The sequence below is a fragment of the Coenobita brevimanus genome, chromosome 22, assembly GCF_032717465.1.
Source record: "Coenobita brevimanus isolate Jiangsu-jjx chromosome 22, ASM3271746v2, whole genome shotgun sequence".
NCBI lineage: Eukaryota > Metazoa > Arthropoda > Malacostraca > Decapoda > Coenobitidae > Coenobita > Coenobita brevimanus.
The window spans coordinates 8,105,993-8,127,999 of NC_136975.1; the positions used below are offsets into that span (position 1 = coordinate 8,105,993).

General features: G+C 41.7%; 1 protein-coding gene and 1 pseudogene across 1 annotated transcript in view; one reads left to right on the plus strand and one right to left on the minus strand.

Moving 5' to 3' along the window:
- LOC145392374 (uncharacterized) overlaps positions 1–22,007 on the minus strand; it is a 59,380-nt gene that overhangs the window by 32,054 nt on the left and 5,319 nt on the right. The window contains exon 3 of the mRNA XM_080266776.1: positions 19,834–19,960. Coding sequence (XP_080122902.1) covers positions 19,834–19,960 — 127 coding nt within the window. The remainder of the gene's footprint in view (positions 1–19,833; positions 19,961–22,007) is intronic.
- LOC145392341 (uncharacterized) lies at positions 14,954–15,700 on the plus strand (annotated as a pseudogene).

Below are 22,007 nucleotides of genomic sequence, written 5' to 3' on the forward strand. Positions count from 1 at the left end.
AGTTATTACTCTTTTGAAATATTTTCAGATTCAAAATCAGTCCTTAGACAATCTAATGAGATTCAGGGCTGCACTGTTAATAAATTACAATTGTGCGACAAGTCCTTCACACTGATCTGGGTGCCTGGTCATTGTCGTATCTATGACAATAAGCAGGCTGAGTTACTTGCAAAGTCGGCTGTACAGCTCGAGTAGACTTGGGACGTTCCTCATGATCTATTGTCTAGTGTTTCCCTCGGAAAGAAATCAGTAAATTTTCTGTGGCAAGGTCAGTGGACCAGACTAGATATTCTAACATGCAAGCCGTACCTGGGTGACTGGGACACTGCCAACCATGCCAGTCGCCTGGAAAAGAGTGTTGGCGCATTTGCGGCTTAATTTCACCGTAATAATTCATATGAAACCTTATACTGCAAGATGCTTTCCACCGCACTGTGACATCTGTAATACGGTGTCATCTATCAGTCATGTCATCCTGAGCTGTTGGCGATTTATTCGTGAACGTGCTTCACTTGAAAATTACTGTGGTGAAGCAGATGTCCGCTTCACCCTTTCAACCATCAATTGATGGGATTCTTGAGAGAGACCGGATTGATCAGAGTAATGTGACTAATTTAATGTATGGCTATGGTTTTTATCAATTGTAAACGTGTACATATTGTACTGTTAATTAGGACTGATAGTTGACGTATTTGAAGTAGTTCCAGGTTTCAACTGATCTGTTTCTAATATTGATGTCCCCTACATTAACCCGTCACGTCCCAACCACTTTCGCACCTCCGACACCCCCAAGTCCCGACCATTTTTGGAAAAATTGTTTTGTGGCTAAAACCTCCGCTTTTGGTGAGAAACATCGAAAATTCATAGAGAAATCGCTCACCTGAGGTTTAAAATACTCGAAACAGGTAGGAGTACCTCCTTACCTTACAAGGTTTTCTATCAGGCTGGCTGCAAAGAAAACGAGTTCTATGGGAGGATAACTATTCCACACCACTCCTAAACGGTATTTATTTATTTATTTGGTACGAATTTATATGTAGTATGAGAGTATATTGGTTTTCAAACAGTAATATAGGCATTATAAACATTGTTTCACTCACTAACTCATCACCATTCCTGACCTTCTTTTGTCACATTACCTGATCATCATTTCTGACTGTTCTTCCTCTAATGCTATGTAAACTTTGATCTACACATTGTCATCGATTGGGAAATCACTCTGGCCCTGAATGTCTTTATTGGCCAGGTCACTGGTAACAGGTGAATTGCTGAGGCAATGCTGTGCGGGGGGGGGGAGGTTATGCGGTGTAAGGCATTGTCCCTGCTTGGCATCATGTAGAGGAAAAGAGGAAGGTGTCCCATGTATATGTACGAAAAATCGTGCGTGAAAATTGAAAATTGTGCAAATTAGGGACCTTGCAATTGCAAAACGTACCAGTACGTCGATGGGACTGGCAAATGCAAAATGTTGCAATGTACCCATACGTCGACGGGACGTCTCGGGTTAAACCCCGTTCCTCGCTTGATAGTCACCAGCTGATGAGTGCAAAGTGTACAATATAGAATCGTATTTGGCATTTTCAGTCGATGGTGGTCTGTTGGGTGAGGTACTTCACTTGTATATGTGTAAATTCTTTATACCATTCTGTAAAAGTTATCATAATTAGGATCGACAGTTGACGTATAAGGAAAAGTTCCTGACTCCTCCAGTTTTCTTTCAATTGACAGTCAGCAGGTGATGAGTGCAGATATATAATGTAGAAAAGGATTACATATCTGCAGTCAATGGTGTTCTCTTGGTCGAGGTATTTTTTTTTCCCTTAGTGTAGGTTTAGCTATTTGTCTCTTTAGGATTTAGTATAGATTATCGAATTGTTAGGTTATTAGTTTTAGGGTTTTTAGATTAGGTATCTTATCTTTGGCTAATACTGTAATATAAAGAAAAGATGAATTGAAAACAAAAATTAAATTAAATTTACCTTAGAAAATTATATCTACCTACCCCCTACCCCCTGGGGGTAGGGGGGTTTCCAAGAATACTCCCCCAGTATCCCTGCTTGTCGTAAAAGGCGACTAAAAGGATTGGCAAAGGGTTAGTGCCCCTCCTCGGAAAACAACAAACTAAAAAAACAAACAAGAAGCCTCGGACAATGACTGACCTAACGATGACGACCAAGGACCGGACAAAGGACTTGGTAATGGCTACATGGAATGTAAAAGGAGCAAATGATGAGGTGAAAGAGAGAGAGAGATTGTCCAGGTGCTTGAGGGTGCGAAAGTGGATGTATGTGGAATAACTGAAACAAAATGGAGAGGAGAAAGTGAGAGAATGGGAGTATGGATGGGGTATATGTGCAGGAGTAGGTGAGAATGGGAGGGCAAAGGAGGGAGTATGTATAGTTATGAGTAAAAGATGGAAGAAGAGCATAAGACAGTATGGATCAGTTGGGTCAAGGATTGTGTGGGTAAAGTTGAAAGTTGGAATACAAATGTGGGCGATTGTGAGTGTATGCGCCAACACAAGATCGTGCTAGCAGAGTGAGAGAAGAGTTCTGGACAAATGTGGAAGTGTGCATGGAAAAGTTTGGAAGGAATGAGAGAGTGTTTTTGATTGGTGATATGAATGGTAAAGTAGGGAATGGGAAGGTGGATGGAATAGTTGGTGAGTGGGGTGTGCCTGCTGAGATAGATGAGAATGGCAGTGCGTTAGTGGACATTTGTGCTGGGAGGGGGTTGGTGGTAGCCAATACCCTCATCAGGCATAAAATGATCCACAGGTATACATGGTGAGTGATGAGAAGGGTGGGTGGTGAACTGAATGAAAGGAAGGCAATGATTGATTATGTGTGTGTGGATGAAAGGATGCAAAGATGTGTAATGGATGCAAGAGCTTATAGAGGTTGGGGGAGTGGACTTTCTGACCATATTTGGTGGTCAGAATTAGGATCCAAGTAAGATGGAGGAATAGAAGAAGGGAAAGACGAGAGGAAGGAGTAGTTGCAAGGAGAATGGACAGCTTACAAGAGGATGAGAAAAAGGCAGTGTATAAGAGAGAAGTGGAGGAACGATTGGGCAAATATGAATTGGATCAGATGGGGGACGTGGAAGGTGTGTGCAGGATATTTATAGAAGAAATATGTGCAGCATGTGATGTGGTGTGTGGGAGGAAGAGAAGACGGAGGGGGGTGCAAGGAACAGCGTGGTGGAATGAAGAGGTGAGACAGGCTGTGGCACAAAAGAAGAAAGCATACAATGAATGGATGAGAAATAAGAGGTGTGGAAGAAGTTGAGAGGCGGAAGAGAGAGTTATATGTAGAAAGAAAGAGGTGAAAAGATTTGTAAGAGAGAGTAAGAAGAAAGTGGATGAGGAATTTGGAAGGAATTTGAGTGTAAAGTGGAGGGACTGTAAGAAAATGTTCTGGAAAGAGGTGAAGAGTGTAAGACAGGGTGGAAGTGAAGTTAGCAAGGGAGTGAAAGATAAAAATGGTAGATTACTAGTGGAGAAGGGAGAAAGAGTGAGCAGATGGAGAGAACACTTTAAGGAATTGTTGAACATACAGGATGGAAGTAATGCGAGTATAAGTGGCTGGGGAATGGCTGGGAGAAGGAGGGAGGTGAGAAGACAGGAAGAAATCAGTAGGATAGAAGTTGTGGAAGCAATGAAGAAAGTTAAATTGGGGAGAGCCCCAGGAATTGATGGAGTGTGTGGTGAAATGCTGAAGCATGGGGGAGAGATAGTGATAGAATGGATGTGGAAGATGTGCAGATTGGCCTGGGAGGAAGGTAGAGTCCCGGAGGATTGGAAGTCAGGTATAATTATTCCCTTGTACAAAGGAAAAGGGGAAAAAGAAGTGTATGGTAATCATAGGGGCATTTGTCTTCTTAGTATAATAGGAAAAGTGTATGGTAGGATACTTATTGACAGAGTTAGAGAAAGAACAGAGGAATTAGTTGGAGAAGAACAGGGAGGCTTTAGGAAGGGAAGAGGTTGTGTAGATCAGATATTCATTCTTAGATCTTTAGTAGAAAAGTTTCTAGAGAAGGGAAAGAATTTGTATGCAATTTCATGGATTTGGAGAAAGCATATGGCAGGGTCGATAGACAAGGATTTTGGAAAGTGTTAAGAATATATGGAGTAGATGGGAAGTTGTTGAATGCTCTGAAGAGTATGTATGATGGTGCTAAGGCTGCAGTGCGTGTGGATGGTGAACTAAGTGAATTTTTGTCTTTGAAGGTTGGGTTGAAACAGGGATGTGTCATGTCTCCATGGTTGTTCAATCTGTACATGGATGGGGTAATAAAAGAGGTACAAGACAGGCTAGTGGATGTTGGAGTGGCCCTGGTGAGAGAGGATAGTGTTTGGAAACTTCCTGTACTGTTGTTTGCAGATGATACTGTGTTGTTGAGTGAAGACGAAGTGGAGCTGCAAGACTTTGAGTTTGGGAGAGTGTGTAAGAAAAGGAATCTAAAGGTGAATGTAGGGAAGAGTAAAGTGATGCTCTTTGAGAGAGGTGATGTCAGTGAATGTACAGCGAGGTTGCATGGTGAGGAATTGGAAATTGTGAATACGTTTAAGTACTTGGGTAGTGTGATGAGTAAGGATGGAGGTTTGGAAGGTGAAGTGCTTGAAAGGGTACAGCAAGGAAGAAAGGTTGCTGGTTCTTTGAAAGCAGTGATAAGAAACAGGGAAGTGAGCATGGAAGATTAAAAGTTACTACATGACAGTATTGTGATACCAACTCTGACGTATGGAAGTGAAGCTTGGACGTTGTTGGATGGACACAAGTCAAGAGTGACAGCAGTGGAAATGAGTTATTTAAGAGGAGCCTGTGGAGTCACATGGAGAGACAGGCTGACGAATGAGGATATAAAGGAGCGTTGTGATGTGGATGTGGATGTGATAGGAAGCGTTATGAGGAACACATTGAGGTGGTTTGGCCATGTGGAGAGGAAGGAGGGTGAAAGACTGACGAAGAGAGTGTGTTTGAGTGAGGTGGTGGGGGGAAGGGGCGGGGGAGGCCGAGGATGAGATGGAGGGATGGGGTGGAGAGGTATATGAGAGAGGGGGGTGTGAGTTGGGAGCAGGGCAGTGAAATGGCGGGGGACAGGGCGACGTGGAGGCGATTTGTTTGTGGCCACCCCAAACGGGATTGAGGCGTCTGGCAATAGATCTATCTATCTATCTACCTATCGATCGATCGATCGATCGATCTACCTACATATATATATATATATATATTTATATATATATATATATATATATATATATATATATATATATATATATATATATATATATACACAGTATACTAGCCGAAAAGGTCCGCCCCTCTGGCCGGACTTTCTCGGTTAGCTCCTGCAGAGGGCTGATTAGGCCTTCGGCCAGAATACCTAATGTGACTTTTCATCATACAATTAATCCTAATAAATTATATACTAAAACACTCCCTGGATCATGCTGATTCAGAATATGCATCATATGTGGGAGTAGACCCTAAGGATGCCGAATTTATATGTAAGAAACATTCAAACACTCGCCTTTATTGTATATATATATATATATATATATATATATATATATATATATATATATATATATATATATATATATACCACCATCATCAGCCGTTGAGGTCCACTGCAGGACCGGCCTATTCCTACAGAAGCAGGGATGATACAGCCAATGTACCTCTATCCAGTGACTTAAGCTGTCTGGTAGAGACTGTATGTAGCTTGAGAAGTGCTTCTGAGTGTGACTGTAGTGTTGTAGCGGCTTTGGATGTGTTTGTAGTTACAAGTGTAATCGGCACGCCTTAAGCTGATTGGGTGCAAGCATATTAGAATGGGACACTGGTTCAACCACAGCATCCCTTGTGTCCACCAAAGTAGCAAGTGGCTTTGTGAACGCTTCCCAAAGTTTTTACAAGTATGGCGGGAGGCGAACCCGCGCTCACCAGCGTGCACAACGCACACTCTACTACTATACCACGGAGGGTCCATATATATATATATATACGTATGTGTGTGTATGATGGTATGTATGTATCCATGCATATATATATATATATATATATATATATATATATATATATATATATATATATATATATATATATATATATATGTGTGTGTGTGTGTGTGTGTATATGTGTGTATGATGGTATGTATGTATCCATGCATGGATATATATATATATATATATATATATATATATATATATATATATATATATATATATATATATATATATATATATAAAATCTTTCTATCTGTCTGTCTATCTATATCTATGTATCTAACTATCTATCTAATCTATCTATCTATCTATATCTGTCTATCTATCTATCTATCTATCTATCTATCTATCTATATATATATATATATATATATATCATCATCATCTGAACTTTCTGCATGCATTCCTCCACCTCTACGACGGGCGCATAGCACCCGTCTAGCAGCAAACTCTCATCCCTTTTCTGTCCAACTCTCTAATGCAAGAGTTAACCGTTACTCCCAGTCCCTCATTTACGCAACAGGGCAACTCTGGAATTGTCTCCCTCTCTTTGTATTCCCTGCTTCCTATGATCTCCAGTCTTTCAAACGCAGTGTGTTCAGGCATCTCGAAATGATCGGATCTTGAATTTGGTTCTCTCTTGTATTTTGTTTTTCTCTTGGAAGGAACAAAAATTGCGGGCTTCTGGCCTTTGGTTCCTTCTTCCTTGCATAAAAAAAAAGAATAATCATCAGCTGTTTGAGTATCCACTGCAGGACAGGCTTATCGCGACCGAAGTCGGGACGTTACAGCCAATGTATCTCTACCAATTGGCTTAGGCTGTCTGGTAGAGATTGTATGAAGGGTGAGAAGTGCTGTAAGTGTAATTGTAGTGTTGGAGTGGCTTTGGATGTGTGTGTAGTCTGTGAACCAAGTGTAATCGGCACACACGAGCCGACTGGGAGCAAGCATACTTTATAGTAAGCGACACTGGTTCAATCACAGCACCCCTTGTGTCTGCCAATGCAGTACGTGGCCTGGTGAACACTCCCAAAGTTTAGTACCCTGGCGGGGCGCGAACCCTGGCTCGCCCGTGTACGAAACGCACACTCTACCACTGTACCACAGAGGGTCCATATATATGTATATATATAGCATCATCATCATCATCATCATCTGGACCCCGTTTCTCACCAAGGGCAGAGAGTTAGAGTTAGACACTGACGAGGAGAGCGTATGTGAGTAAGGTGGAGGGGGAGAGAGGGAGGAGGTAGAACAAGGATAAGATGGAAGGGTGAAGTGGAGAGGCATATGAGAGGGGGGGGGGGTTCTGGGAGCAGGGCACTGAAATGGCGGGGGACAGGGTGACATGGAGGCGATTTGCTGGTGGCCACCCCTTACGGGATTATGGCGTCTGGCAGTATATATATATATATATATATATATATATATATATATAGAGAGAGAGAGAGAGAGAGAGAGAGAGAGAGAGAGAGAGAGAGAGACATACAGTATACCTGAATATCCAACCATCCATCAATCAGTCCCACGTCGCCCCATGAGGAGCGTAGGAACCGGGGGCTAGGAAAGTTGGTCCTGACATTGAAGATGAGAGTGACCAGCCTCACTCATACCTGAGTGGCATTACGTGAGCAACGAACCCGAACCACCCCACGTGCTTTAGTTCGCTTACACAGTTAAGTTACAAAAATGAGTAAAAAAATAGAGTACTAAAAGGTTTCTTTAGTACAAAGTAAATGCAGTCAGTTAAGTTCTTAACTGAATCATATAATTCGTTTTTGCAGCAAAATAAATCAGCTGATTTTGGTAGGATAGATAAAGTTACCACTGGTAGAAGTGAAATGGTTGGTTAGGATGCTGGCAAAATATTTACCTATTTCAATCAAGCACTCAGATTTGAGCACAGAGGTATTGGCTTTAATACAAAATTTGTTAGTAAAATTAATAATGCAGACTATTTCATGAGATTCACGGAAAAATTAATCTTTAAGTCTCTTTCTATCCCAAGAGCTTTTCTTATCTGTAAATAGCTACAGGCCTAAGGAAACGGCTTGTACCATCTACATATAATAAGAATATTAGTTAATTACAAGTGCTCGTGGGCCCCTCGCACTTGCCCTTGCGGAAGGATCTCGCTCTGCTATAGTTTATTTTAGTTGTACCTATGGGCAAAAAATTACGGAGATCCTATGCCGGTCGCCTGGAGCAGCGTTTTTTTCATCAAAATGTCATCGCTCATTAAATATAGTAAATTTTTTCAATCATGATGGGACCAAGTTTTTTCACATCAGTGAATTTTTGGCGATTTTTTTGCCAATTTTGGTGCGATTTGAATGTGTAGTTTCGGCTGCCCAAAATATATACACACAGACACACGGCTAGTGTTATAGTATATTAGATATGGAAATGACAGCTATTGTAACAGAGGTGTAGATGGGTGTAGGAAAGGTAGAGATTATTGGTTTTAGGGGGTTATACAAAAATATGACAGGGGCAGTTAAGCAGTGACTCTGGTAAACTGGAAATAATGAGATAAGTAGTTAGTGAAGGAGACCAACACCAAGCTTATGAAAAGTTTATGAAAAAGCTAGGAAAACAGAACAGTAAGCTGATTGAAAATGTATAAATCAGAATTGAATGAAAGTAATGTAGACGTAGAATGATTTCTGGGAAAAGAGGTAAAACATATATAGCAAACTGGAAGAGAAAAAGAAGTACTATACACTACCAAGTAACTTAGGAAATGATTGCACACTGAAGGGAAAGGTAATAATCAAGAATGTGAATAAAAGAGAAGTATAATTTCTGAGCTAGACTGGAAATTTACTAGTAATAACAGGGACAGGGAAAGTGGCAATAGTATAAGGGAGAAAATTATAGCCAAATATATTGAAAGTGAATGAACAGCTGTGACAGTACACACATCCGATAATCAATATTTTCCATCAAGGTCTGCTGGTTATGGCTCGAATGCAGGTATGAAAAGAATTTGCTTTAAAAAAAATAAAATGGAGGGGTGTTACTGCATCCCTCTTGAGTCTGTGCTGCAGTGAAAGTAACCATTCAACCAGCTGTGTAAAGATGCAAAGCAGTTTCCGTTCTGAAAAATAATTCTATAATAACTATGCATTTACATCTTGCAGTATAAATTTAGGAACATAGGATGTACTGCTACATGAGTAAAGCGCACATAATCTAGATATGCTGCTGTATAGGTCCTGACTTGTGAGCTGTTAGGAAACATATAATGGAAGTCTATGAAGTATGCAATAATGCATTCACTTTACTTGTATAAATTCAGATTTAAATATCCTCAGTACCATAATTTTGCCTTGCAAATAATAGCAGAAGGAGGATGAATCATAATTCATGATTAGCGTATACAGGATACTGTATGTTGCTCATAAATGCCTGCTTTTTATGCCTTTTACCGTAAATTTTTACCAATTCCAGCACATGTACACATGTTCCTACATAAAAATAATAAGTCAGATTGGGTTGAACGGAAGAAACCTTCGAAATTCGCGCTCTGTTAGCCCTTATGCGACTCATTCTCGCCCAATCTAGCGACTATCGCGGCATTCAAACTCCTAAACTGGGTTTCACCAGGACTGACAGTCGAGAATTTTTATAGTAAGGATGACTGATGCTCAGGATCATCTGACGACTAAACGTCGCCGTTGGACCGCCTGAACTCTGGGTTTTTATAGTACGGCCCAGGTCATGCAGCCGGTGAACCTTTTCCCCCACTGGTGTTGGGTAAGGCTGACTGGGCAGAGTTAGCAAAACACTGTGATTTTGACTACAGTGTTCCTGGCTTTTAGAGTGTTGATGATTTAGAACAGTATTTTACATCTACTGTATATCAGGTTAGTTTTTCCACTATTCCTCCAACGTCTGGAAAGTTTTGTAGGAGACCTGTGCCTTGGTGGAATGAGGATTGTGCTTTGGCCAAAAGTGTGTACAATGCTGCCAGTAGAAGATTCGGGAAAATAACACTTGTGTCGTTTTCAAAATTCTGTTTAAAAAAGTTCATGCCAGTTATCGGTGGGTTCTGAAAAACTCACGTTGTACTTCTTGGAGAACTCATGTCGCTTGTGTCACCTCGTTCACTCCTTTACCACTGATCTGAGAGAAGGTGAGGAAAATAACGGGCAAGTATTCACCTCCTGCCTTGGTTCGTAAACCCCAGGGGTCATCTGGATCTAACGTCTTTGAGGTAGCTTCAGCCCTGGCAGACACTGCTATAATGTTTCTAAATCAGATCCCACCAAACTATTTCACTGTTTTCGGCATCAACAAGATAGGTTAGGTATTTCTTTTTCATCTAATAGAGAACCTCATAATGTGTTCTTCACTCTTCGTAAACGGTGTGATGCCTTCCAGCAGTGTAGTGACTCTGCTCTTGGACCTGATGACATTCCTTATGCTATGATTTGCCATTTACCATATGATTCTCTATTTTTATTCGATCTTTGTAAGTGGAATGCGCCGAAGGTATATTCTTCCGTAAGTGGAAGATTGGTTTAGTACCCCCATTTCCTAACCTAGATAATGATCACTCTGGTGTCACCAATTATCGTCCAGTTTGTTTGGTGTCTTGTGTGTGGACACTTGTTGAGAAGATGGTTAGTGTGAGTCTTGTTTGGTATCTAGAAACATTTTTTTCTCTCCCTCACAAATTGGATTTTGTAGAATGCGATGTACATCATACAACCTCATCAGACTTGAATCAACAGTATGTGAGGCTTTTGCATCTTGACATCTTGTGGCTGTGTTCTCTGACCTGGAAAAAACATATGACATGATATGGCCTAATGGTATTCTGATTTAGCTTCACAGTTCTAAGATGTGTGGCTGTCTACCATTATTTCTTAGCGAATTCTTACCAGATCGCAAGTTTCAAGTGCATGTGGTTTCCTCACTCCCTGTCCATCGAGTTCAGGAGGAGGGTGCTCCAAAATGGCAGTGTGCTCAGTGTTCCTCTATTTGCTGTTATCATAAATGGAATAATAGGTTCCCTGCCTGAGGGGGTGTGTTCTTCCCTCTATGTGGATGTCCAACTGATATGGTTTGCTGGATCCCAGATTTATGCAGTTGAGAGGAGTATGTAGCTAGCACTGGACAGGGTCGCTAACTGGCCACTACGGAGGGGTTTTCCTTTTTCTTAAGCAAGACTATGGCACTGCATTTTTTAGAATGAGGGGGGGGGGTCACCCAGACTCTGATTCATTTCTAAGTGGGCACCGGCTACAGTGCGTGGGGAAGTTTCTTAACTTTTGACTGTAGACTTAATTGGATTTCACATTTGAGGCTTTTAAGTGTATCTTGTTTGCCAACAATGAATTTGTTGAGGATACTATCATACCTCGTGAGGTGCTGATCAGAAGACACTCGTACCCCTATATCTGGCCCCAGTGGGCTCTTAACATGCTACTGGGCTGTTGCTTCATATTCTCAATCATGTTCATAATGGTGGTTTACATCTAGCTACTGATGTTTTCAAATCATCCCTTATTCCTATTTTTTGATCAAGGCTGGTGTGCCTCCCCTAGATCTAAAGGCAAGTCACTAATCATTCAGAGATGGAATCGTGTAAGACCTATGCCACACTCACGCAAAGGAGTTTGTGTGTCACGAGTCATTTTTCAGTATTAAGATTTGCATCTTCACTCTCTGTATCCGTTTGGCTACAGAGTCGGGCAAATTATGGGGAATATGGGTCTGCAGAGCCTGTCTGTCCTCTCTTACTCCTAAGGATCGCTCCATGGTTCCTCCCATAGGTGCAAGTGTGCAGAGATATTGAAGGTACCAAGTCATGTATTGCCTCTCCAGCTTTTATCAGCTGCTTTTGGATCATTCATCCTTTCACAGAGGCACCATTCCTGATATTTAGGAGGTACGAAATTAGATATTGGTGTTGGGTTTGCTGTGATTTTCCTTTTGTTTTGTTTTTAAGAGAAGTTTTCCTCTAGAATCCTCTATTTTTCCTGTGGAACTGACAGTTGTCGTTTCAACTTTTCAGCTGATATTAACATATGAGGAGACTTTTTGTACGATTTTAGTGCTTCTATAAGCGTCCTTTTGGCCTTTCATGATACAGAGGCATGGTAAGCTTGTCCAGTTTTGTTGGATTTCTGTGCATGTTGGTGTGTGTGTGTGGGAGGGGGGGGAGGGCAATTAGAGGACGGATACAACAGCTAAAGCTGTATCTTCATGATGGCTCCGTACCAACTACCCACTTCCTGCTTCCGATATGACACCTTCCTTGAAGTATGCGATACGTACTTTCTGGCAGAGACAGTGGGAGCTGTTCCTCAATTAAATGAAAATTTATCAGAGGGTAGTTGTGGCGAGGGTTCTCTCCCCCATGTCTTAGTGATTGGAGATATCTGTTGCTCAGCTTCACATTGGCCACTCAGGGCTTACTCTTGGGTTCCTGATGGGTGGTGGGACTCCAGCCGTATTGTGATGATAGCCTTGCTTCCCTTACTGTCCGTCCCTTGTTGTCTGGGGGACCTACGTCAAAGACTTCTCCTTCGGCATAGGGGACGGATGGTGCCTACTGTCTGTCCTCAGTGCATGAAGCCAGTGGCTATTTCACTCATATTTATAGTTTTCTTCAGGAGGCGGGTTTCCTTCCACTCTTATAGGTAATTGATATTTAATAAATTATTCTGTTTTCATTTTATGTATTTACTTTCTACATTGTTTTATTATTATTATTATATTTTTTTTTGGGGGGGTCTGTTACCTTGTTGTCCAGTGGCATATGACTTTGGCATTTGTGCAGCCACTTTTTTATTATGTTTACTGATCAGTCTCATTCTCATTCTCACACTGTGAACAAGCAGCAAGGACATAGCAATATTATGAAAAACTTAACGGTAATATCAGCCAATGTTATGGGTCTCCGCACGAACGCTGGAGACCTGGCCTACAACTTTGTCCTATGTAATCAGGCAGACATTGTTGCCGTGACGGAAACATGGCTCATTGATGAGGTAGAACCAACATTTGGCAGTTTACCTGGATACACCCATTGGGTGAGGAAGGATCGTAGTGACAGAGCAGGAGGAGGTGTAGCTGCCTGCTTCAAATGTGACCTACAGATGCAGGAACTAACAGTAAACCTGCCCCCTCTAATGGAAGCACTCTTTTTCTGGGTGGTACTGGTTGACAACAGTGGCTTCCTACTGTGTGTTATATATCGCCCCCCAAGGCAAGGAAGATTCTCCCTTGATTTCCTTAAAGAGAAGCTCGATACCATACTCATAGAAAACAAATGTCAACACATCATGTTATTGGGGGACCTTAACTTCCATTTAGAAAAGAAAGCTTATGACAGTCTAATAACAGTGCAGGGCCTAACTAACCATGTAACCTTCCCAACACATGAGCGTGGAGGACTACTGGATCCTGTGCTGACAGACCTCCCTAAGGCAAGCATCCACTGCCACCAACTTGGACAAGTAGGCAGCTCAGACCATTATGCTGTCCTTGTCAGAGTAGACATGAATGTAGCAAGGGAAGATTTTGTACCCCTCACTATCTGGCTGTGGGAGAGAGCAGATTGGACAAGCATGAGACAGGCACTGGCAAACACTGACTGGGAGACTCTACTGGTGGGTAATGCCGATGACAGGGCACAAGCACTCACATCTAAGGTGTTTGAGCTACAGTCACAATTTGTTCCTCACAGAAGCTACCTGAACAAGCCAACAAACCCAGCCTGGTTTGGTTATCGGTGTCGTGAGGCTGCTGAGAAAAAGCATTCTGCATGGCGAAAATTCAAGCAACGGCCATCTCAGCGAAATAAATTCCTGCATCCAGAAGCCTGTAAGAGAATGAATGCCACCAACAAATGGGAAAGAAAACATTGGGCTGAAAACTTAAGGAGGAAGCTGACTGGACCAGGAGTTGGAAGCAAGACTTGGTGGACTCTTGTCAAGGAAAGACAAGGTACCTTCCACCATGAGAGTGTGCCTCCCCTCAGCAGGCCAGACGGCTCAACAGCTACTAGCAGCGAAGACAAAGCATCACTCCTGGCAAAGATGTTTTCAAATAAAATGATGGTAGATGATCCAAACAGACCTTCACCTACACAAGAGACAGAGGAAGCGATGACAAATGCCTCAGTAACAACTAAGCAGGTCCAAAGACTTCTGGAAGCAGTTGATGTGACAAAAGCCACTGGCCCAGACAATATCAGCCCACACGAGCTCAAACAATGTGCTAAGGAGCTGGCAGGTCCTCTCACTATAGTCTTTGGTGCGTGCCTTAGAGGGAACAAATGGCCCTCAATTTGGAAGGAGGCAAACGTCATCCCTGTCCACAAAAAGAATGCAAGGATGGAACCCAAAAACTACAGGCCCATTTCTCTTCTCTCTGTCATAGGCAAGGTGTTTGAGAGCGTAGTGGCTGCAACCATCTGCGCACACTTGGAAAACAATAATCTCCACTCAGAGAAACAATTCGATTTCAGACCCGGACGTTCAACCTCAGATCATCTCCTCCTCACACAAGATTGGCAGAACTCCCTTGATGAGGACCTGGACACCATTGTGGTAGCCCTAGACATTGCTGGGGCCTTCGACAGAGTATGGCACTCAGGTCTTATAAAAAAAACTCAAGGCCAAGGGCATCCAAGGCAGCCTGCTGATGTTACTGGAAGCTTACCTTCAGGGGAGGACTCTACGAGTGGTCATCAATGGGCAAACTTCCAGACCAGCACCTGTACGAGCCTCGGCTCCACAAGGCTCAGTTTTGGGGCCTATCCTGTGGAACTTGTATATTGACGATCTTCTCCAACAGTTACCAGCAGTGAAGGCATATGCAGATGAATGCACACTATCCTACTCCTCCTGCCGTGGTGACAGCCAACGTGCTATCACTGCCATCAACAGGCAATTGAAGCTGATGGAGGAATAGGGAATGATGTGGCAGGTCAACTTTGCATCAGAGAAGACTCAAGCGATGGTGAGATCCCAGTCTCCAGCTGCCTATGAGGCCTTGTCTGAAGCATTGCAGTTTGGAAGCACGAGTCTGCCAATCCAGAATCTCATAAAAATTCTGGGGGTAACGGTAGACCATGAGCTACGATACGACCATGACGTGGATGCTGTTTCCCGACAGGCCTCCCAGCGGGTGTCTGCCCTACGCAGGGTGGCAGGCAGCCTTGATGAAAGGGGTATCAACACACTATACAAGGCTCAAATCAGATTCTACATGGAATATGGAGTCTTGTCGTGGATGTCTAGTGCTGCCACACACATGAAGAGACTGGATGCAGTACAGCGTCGTGTTATGCGACTGGTGGAGACAGACAATGACTAGCCAAGTCTCTCCGGCATAACATTCCTGGAACACCGTCGGGATGTGTCAGCACTTGTGGTCTGTCACAAGGCTCAGGTGCAGCACACTCCCCACCTGGCTTCACTGTGTCTTCCTTCTTGCACCACTCCAAGGGCCACAAGAACGGCGCAAACCACTGATGAACGTGTGACAGTACCTCGCTCACACACGTCACAGCATCAGCGAACCTACACAGCCAGGACTGCAAGTTTGTGGAATAGTTTCACGGCAGCCACACCTGGTGTAACAAGGATGTCTACACACCAAGTAAAGCTGGCTGCAAACAGATGGAGAAAAACACTCTCTACCCCGCTGCTGTTACCTGCATAAAAATAGTGACGCATAAACATATACTTTGCAATTCATTTTTATTATATAACTCTAATAGTAAAAATAGGAGATACATTAGATTAATTTACTGTATTGTAACCAAGTGTTAAAATTATTTTAATTTACTGTATTGTAACCAAATAACATGATTATTTTTCAAGTTCAGTCTTTTCAAATAGCCCCATGAGCCAAAGTGAGGCTTTAAGACTATGTAATAATATTTATGTACAAATGTTTAAATTAAAAAAAATCGATGTCACTGAAACTAGGTCAGTGTAACAGGGCCAGGGTGCTTTGCATCTCAGTATGATGAAAATCGGTGAAGAAAAGTGATGGAATAATAATAATAATAATAATAATAATAATGATAGATACAAAAATCTCCACTTATGATAATAGGTGGAGAACAATAATAATAAAAATACTGATGGATACAAGGATCTCGACCAGTGTTAGGAGGCGGAGATCAACTAGAAGACTGTAACTGCCAAATAAAGTTACTGTTGTCCTCCAATGAAAATATGGCTAAACTTAGATTTTTTTTTATATATAACTATCAAAATGATGGTCAGACTACCACCAAAAAATATACATATCTGGTCCAGGACCAAACCAAACTCCTTAGGCCAAGAGGTGCCTCATTTATTTATTCATTTTTCTGTATGGAAGAGCAATCGAACAGGGTTGAAAACTGGGGTGTCCTAAATATCGTAATGTCACGCATGAATGACCTTCAGATTTTTTCCATACAAATGTTTAGAAAATATATCTCGGGATTTCCTTCCATGTTCATGTAATTGCGGTAGTTTTGGAGTAAGTTAAAAAATATATGATTTTTGGACATTTTTGGGCCTTTTACCTTAAAAAGTAGATCATGGTCCATGAAACTGGGTCAGTGTAATAGGGTCATAGTGATGTACATCGTCAACAAATATGACGATAATCGGAGAGGAAACGTGACGGAATAATAATAATAATGATAATAATAATAATAATAATAATAATAATAATAATAAATAATGATACAGTAATAATAATAATAAAAATGATAATACTAATACTAATACTAATACTATCTATCTATCTATCTATTGCCAGACGCCTCAATCCCGTTTGGGGTGGCCACAAACAAATCGCCTCCAAGTCGCCCTGTCCCCCGCCATTTCACTGCCCTGCTCCCAACTCACACCCCCCTCTCTCATATACCTCTCCACCCCATCCCTCCATCTCATCCTCGGCCTCCCCCTCCCTCTTCCCCCCTCCACCTCACTCACATACACTCTCTTCGTCAGTCTTTCACCTCCATCCTCTCCACATGGCCAAACCACCTCAGTGTGTTCCTCATAACGCTTCCTATCACATCCACATCCACACCACAACGCTCCTTTATATCCTCATTCGTCAGCCTGTCTCTCCACGTGACTCTACAGGCTCCTCTTAAATAACTCATTTTCACTGCTCTCACTCTTGACTTGTGTCCTTCCAACAAGGTCCAAGCTTCACTTCCGTACGTTAGAGTTGGTATCACAATACTGTTATGTAGTAACTTTTTCACTTCCATGCTCACTTCCCTGTTTCTTATCACTGCTTTCAAGGAACCAGCAACCTTTCTTCCCTGCTGTACCCTTTCAAGCACTTCACCCTCCAAACCTCCATCCTTACTCATCACACTACCCAAATACTTAAACGTACTCACATTTTCCAATTCCTCACCATCTAACCTCGCTGTACATTCACTAACTTCACCTCTCTCAAAGACCATCACTTTACTCTTCCCTACATTCACCTTTAGGTTCCGTTTCTTACACACTCTCTCAAACTCATCCACCAAGCCTTGCAGCTCCCCATCGTCTTCACTCAACAACACAGTATCATCCGCAAACAACAGTACAGGGAGTTTCCAAACACTATCCTCTCTCACCAGGGCCACTCAACATCCACTACCCTACCTTGTACCTCTTTTATTACCCCATCCATGTACAGATTGAACAACCATGGAGACATGACACATCCCTGTTTCAAACCAACTTTCAAAGAGAAAAATTCACTTAGTTCACCATCCACACGCATTGCAGCCTTCGCACCATCGTACATACTCTTCACAGCATGCAAGAACTTCCCATCTACTCCATATATTCTTAACACTTTCCTCAATCCTTGTCTATCCACCCTGTCATATGCTTTCTCCAAATCCATGAAAGCCGCATACAACTTCTTTCCCTTCTCTAGAAACTTTTCTACTAAAGATCTAAGAATGAATATCTGATCTACACAACCTCTTCCCTTCCTAAAGCCTCCCTGTTCTTCTCCAACTAATTTCTCTGTTCTTTCTCTAACTCTGTCTATAAGTATCCTACCATACACTTTTCCCATTATACTAAGAAGACAAATGCCCCTATGATTACCACACACTTCTTTTTCCCCTTTTCCTTTGTACAAGAGAATAATTATACCTGACTTCCAATCCTCCGGGACTCTACCTTCCTCCCAGGCCAATCTGCACATCTTCCACATCCATTCTACTACTGTCTCTCCCCCATGCTTCAGCATTTCACCACACACTCCATCAATTCCTGGGGCTTTCCCTGATTTAACTTTCTTCATTGCTTCCACAACTTCTATCCTACTGATTTCTTCCTGTCTTCTCACCTCCCTCCTTCTCCCAGCCATTCCCCAGCCACTTATACTCGCATTACTTCCATCCTCTACGTTCAACAATTCCTTAAAGTGTTCTCTCCATCTGCTCACTTTTTCTCCCTTCTCCACTAGTAATCTACCATTTTTATCTTTCACTCCCCTGCTAACTTCACTTCCACCCTGTCTTACTCTTTTCACTTCTCTCCAGAACATTTTCTTACAGTCCCTCCACTTTACACTCAAATTCCTTCCAAATTTCTCATCCACTCTCTTTTTACTCTCTCTTACTAATCTTTTCACCTCTCTCTTCCTTTCCACATATAACTCTCTCTTCCGCCTCTCAACTTCTTCCACGCCCCTATTTCTCACCCATTCATTGTATGCTTTCTTTTTTTGTGCCACAACCTGTTTCACCTCTTCAGTCCACCACGCTGTTCCTTGCACCCCCCTCCGTCTTCTCTTCCTTCCACACACCACAACACATGCTGCACATATTTCTTCTGTAAATATCTAATACTAATACTACTACTACTACTAATAATAATAATAATAATAAAAATAATAACAGTAATAATAACAATAATGGTAGTAGTAGCAGTGGTAGTAGTAGTAGCAGTAGTAGTAGTAGTAGTAGTAGTTGTTGTTGTTGTTGTTGTTGTAATAGTAGTAATTATAATAATAATAATAATAATAATAACAATAATAATAATAATAATAATAATAATATTATTATTATTATTATTATTATTATTATTATTATTATTATTATTATTATCAATATTATTATTATTATTATTATTATTATTATTATAGTAATAAATAATAGCAGATATATATTATCTCTCTTGTCTTGGGGATATACAGGGTGATCCACATATGTTTCATTATCTTTGCGTGTTGTAAAGACGGCTTAGTCTGCTGGTGTGGGGAACAGAGACTCTGGTTCCTCTCTGAAATCAGTAAAAATGATGCATTTCATTACAGTAAAAAAAAAAAAAAAAAGGTAATATAAATCACAAAAGGTGTAATGGGAAATAGAAAATGATATTTGCTAAGCGCTGCATGGTAATGCTAACTGAGCCGTCCCCGGAGCAGCCGAGAAATGGGTGGGCAATATTTGGACAACCCTGCATGAGAGTTTGTGAGGAGGGTGGAGATCTTTGGTATTAGTCAGCCCTTTCTCCTGAATGACGAATTTTGTTTCTATTAATGTTGAGAGAGAGAGAGAGAGAGAGAGAGAGAGAGAGAGAGAGAGAGAGAGACAGACAGACAGACAGACAGACAGACAGACAGACAGACAGGCAGACAGACAGACAAACAGACAGACAGAACGAGTAAAGTATATGTTCATAATAATGTCTTCCTCTAACACTAAAGTATTAGAGATAAGATGAAAAAAAAAAAGTGAAAACCCTCAATGTCTCGTAAGGTGGACGAACGACAGAGAGAGAGAGAGAGAGAGCGAGAGAGAGGAGCAGAAGACAGAACTAACTTACCAGCCAGGGTTGAAGGGAAGTACTCTACATTAATATGGGTGTCCAACAGCTCAGAACACTCAGAAACATAACCAGGCACTGCTTTGTAGATCTGTTCGTCCACCTCACCGTGTAGGTTACGCAGGATCTGTGGACGTAGTTATAAAGAATGTTAAGTATTTGGTCAAAGGAGTGCGTCCTGACTGCGAGCGGGCTGGCGAGGCGAGAGAGAGATGGAGCGGGCTGGAGCGTTTGAACGTCCAAACAAAAGTTAAATAGGCTGATGTTGCCATGGCAACGTCATCACGTAACCCTCAGCAACTGCAGGCAGCAAGATTGATGGCGCAGTATAGAGAAAATGACTTGGAAATATTATACTAAAGTGCAAAAGGAGATTCTTGCAAGTAGAATAAATCCGCTGATCATCAAAACATAAAGATCTAGCCTAACCCACCCAGATTTTACCTAACGAATCTGACGTGACTGTGAGGCAAGGTGAATTTAATCTGACTTATTAGAGACCGATATTTATATCTATGTTACTATTTTTTTTTCTCAGTTTACGGTATGTCTGGTGCTGGAGAGGGACCCTTTTAAGTGGTGGCACCGATGACTAGGTGGACCCACTGCCTGGTATTACAAATATCCCGTAACGCACAGCCTGTCCCCCAAAAGGAGAATGGTGGTCCACAGAGGATGGGTAACTTCAGCCTGCCGTCACTGGGTTCACATTCAGATGAATCTGGGGATGCAGCTACTACTATTACTACTACATCTACTACTACTACTACTACTACAGTATGTCCACTGATAGATACTTAATATTATATTTTACGAGAACTCAGTCACAAAATTTGATAACAATTGTCATGGCTTTATTTATTTTTCTATTATTCACTCGAGTCTCAGTGTGCAGGGTATTATAACTATAGTGAAGATAAAAGTATATACAGTCAGTCTTATATACAACTGAACTCCTTCATTAAAATCGCCAATAGGGCATCCATGATTTATTTTTTTATGCAAGGAAAAACGAAACAAAGGCTAGGGGCCTGCGTATTGCTGCCTTGAAGAAAAACAAAAACAAATTAACAGAGAGCCATATTCAAGATCTATTCATTTCGACATGCCTGACCGCACTGCCTGTGAGACTCGAGATCGTAGGCAGTAGAAAAAACAGACAGAGGGAGACAGTTCCAGAGTTGACCTGTCGCATACATGAAGGACTGGGAACAGGGGTTAACTTTCGCATTAGGGAGTTGTGCAGAAAAGGTATGACTGTTTGTTACTGTGGTGGTACCACTCTAAACTGGCGGTTTGGGTGGGGCACGAACCTCTGTACAGTGTTGCCATGTTTTCCATACCCGTGATGCCTCTCTCTCTCTCTCTCTCTCTCTCTCTCTCTCTCCTGGGGGAGATGTGCGTCACCCAAGGGAATTTCGTTTCTTTTATGTGTCTTATAAACTTGTGCTTTCATTTCTTTATTTTGTTTTTTATTATATTGTTGTTTTACATATGGCACCAGATGACCTCGGTGTTGCGGCGCCTTGATCTGTTTTCATTGAATCATTCTCGCCCTCCTTCCTTCCCTCCTTTCATCTTTCCCTCAGCTTGACAATGCACTCAACACTGCCCCTGGCCTGCCTTCTCTCTCTCTCTCTCTCTCTCTCTCCTGGGGGGAGATGTGCGTCACCCTTGGGAATTTTGTTTCTTTTATGAGTGACTTATGAACTTGTGCTTTCATTTATTTTGTTTTTATTATATCTAATTATATTTTCAAATATTATTGTTTTACATATGGAGCCAGATGACCTCGCTGTTGTGGCGCCATGATTTGTTTTCATTCAATCACTCTCTCCCTCCTTCCTTCCCTCTCTTCCTCTTTCTCTCTCTCATTAAGCTGCACTCAACACTTCCCCAGGTCTGCCTCCCCCCCCCTCTCTCTCTCTCTCTCTCTCTCGTCTGTGGTATTTTAGTATACATTTTGGTTATTTTCTTTTACGTTATAATGTACTGTACAGTAAATCTGACTTTATTTCCACACCACCCAGGTGATACGAGGCAGCTCTGGCCGGGTAAGACTGAGTGTGTGTGAATGTTGCCGCTCACGAGGGTTTAATGTATTATTTCTTTTTTACTAAGAAATTGGCATATTTTTACTTATATTCCTGCACATTATCTTATAATCATAATTG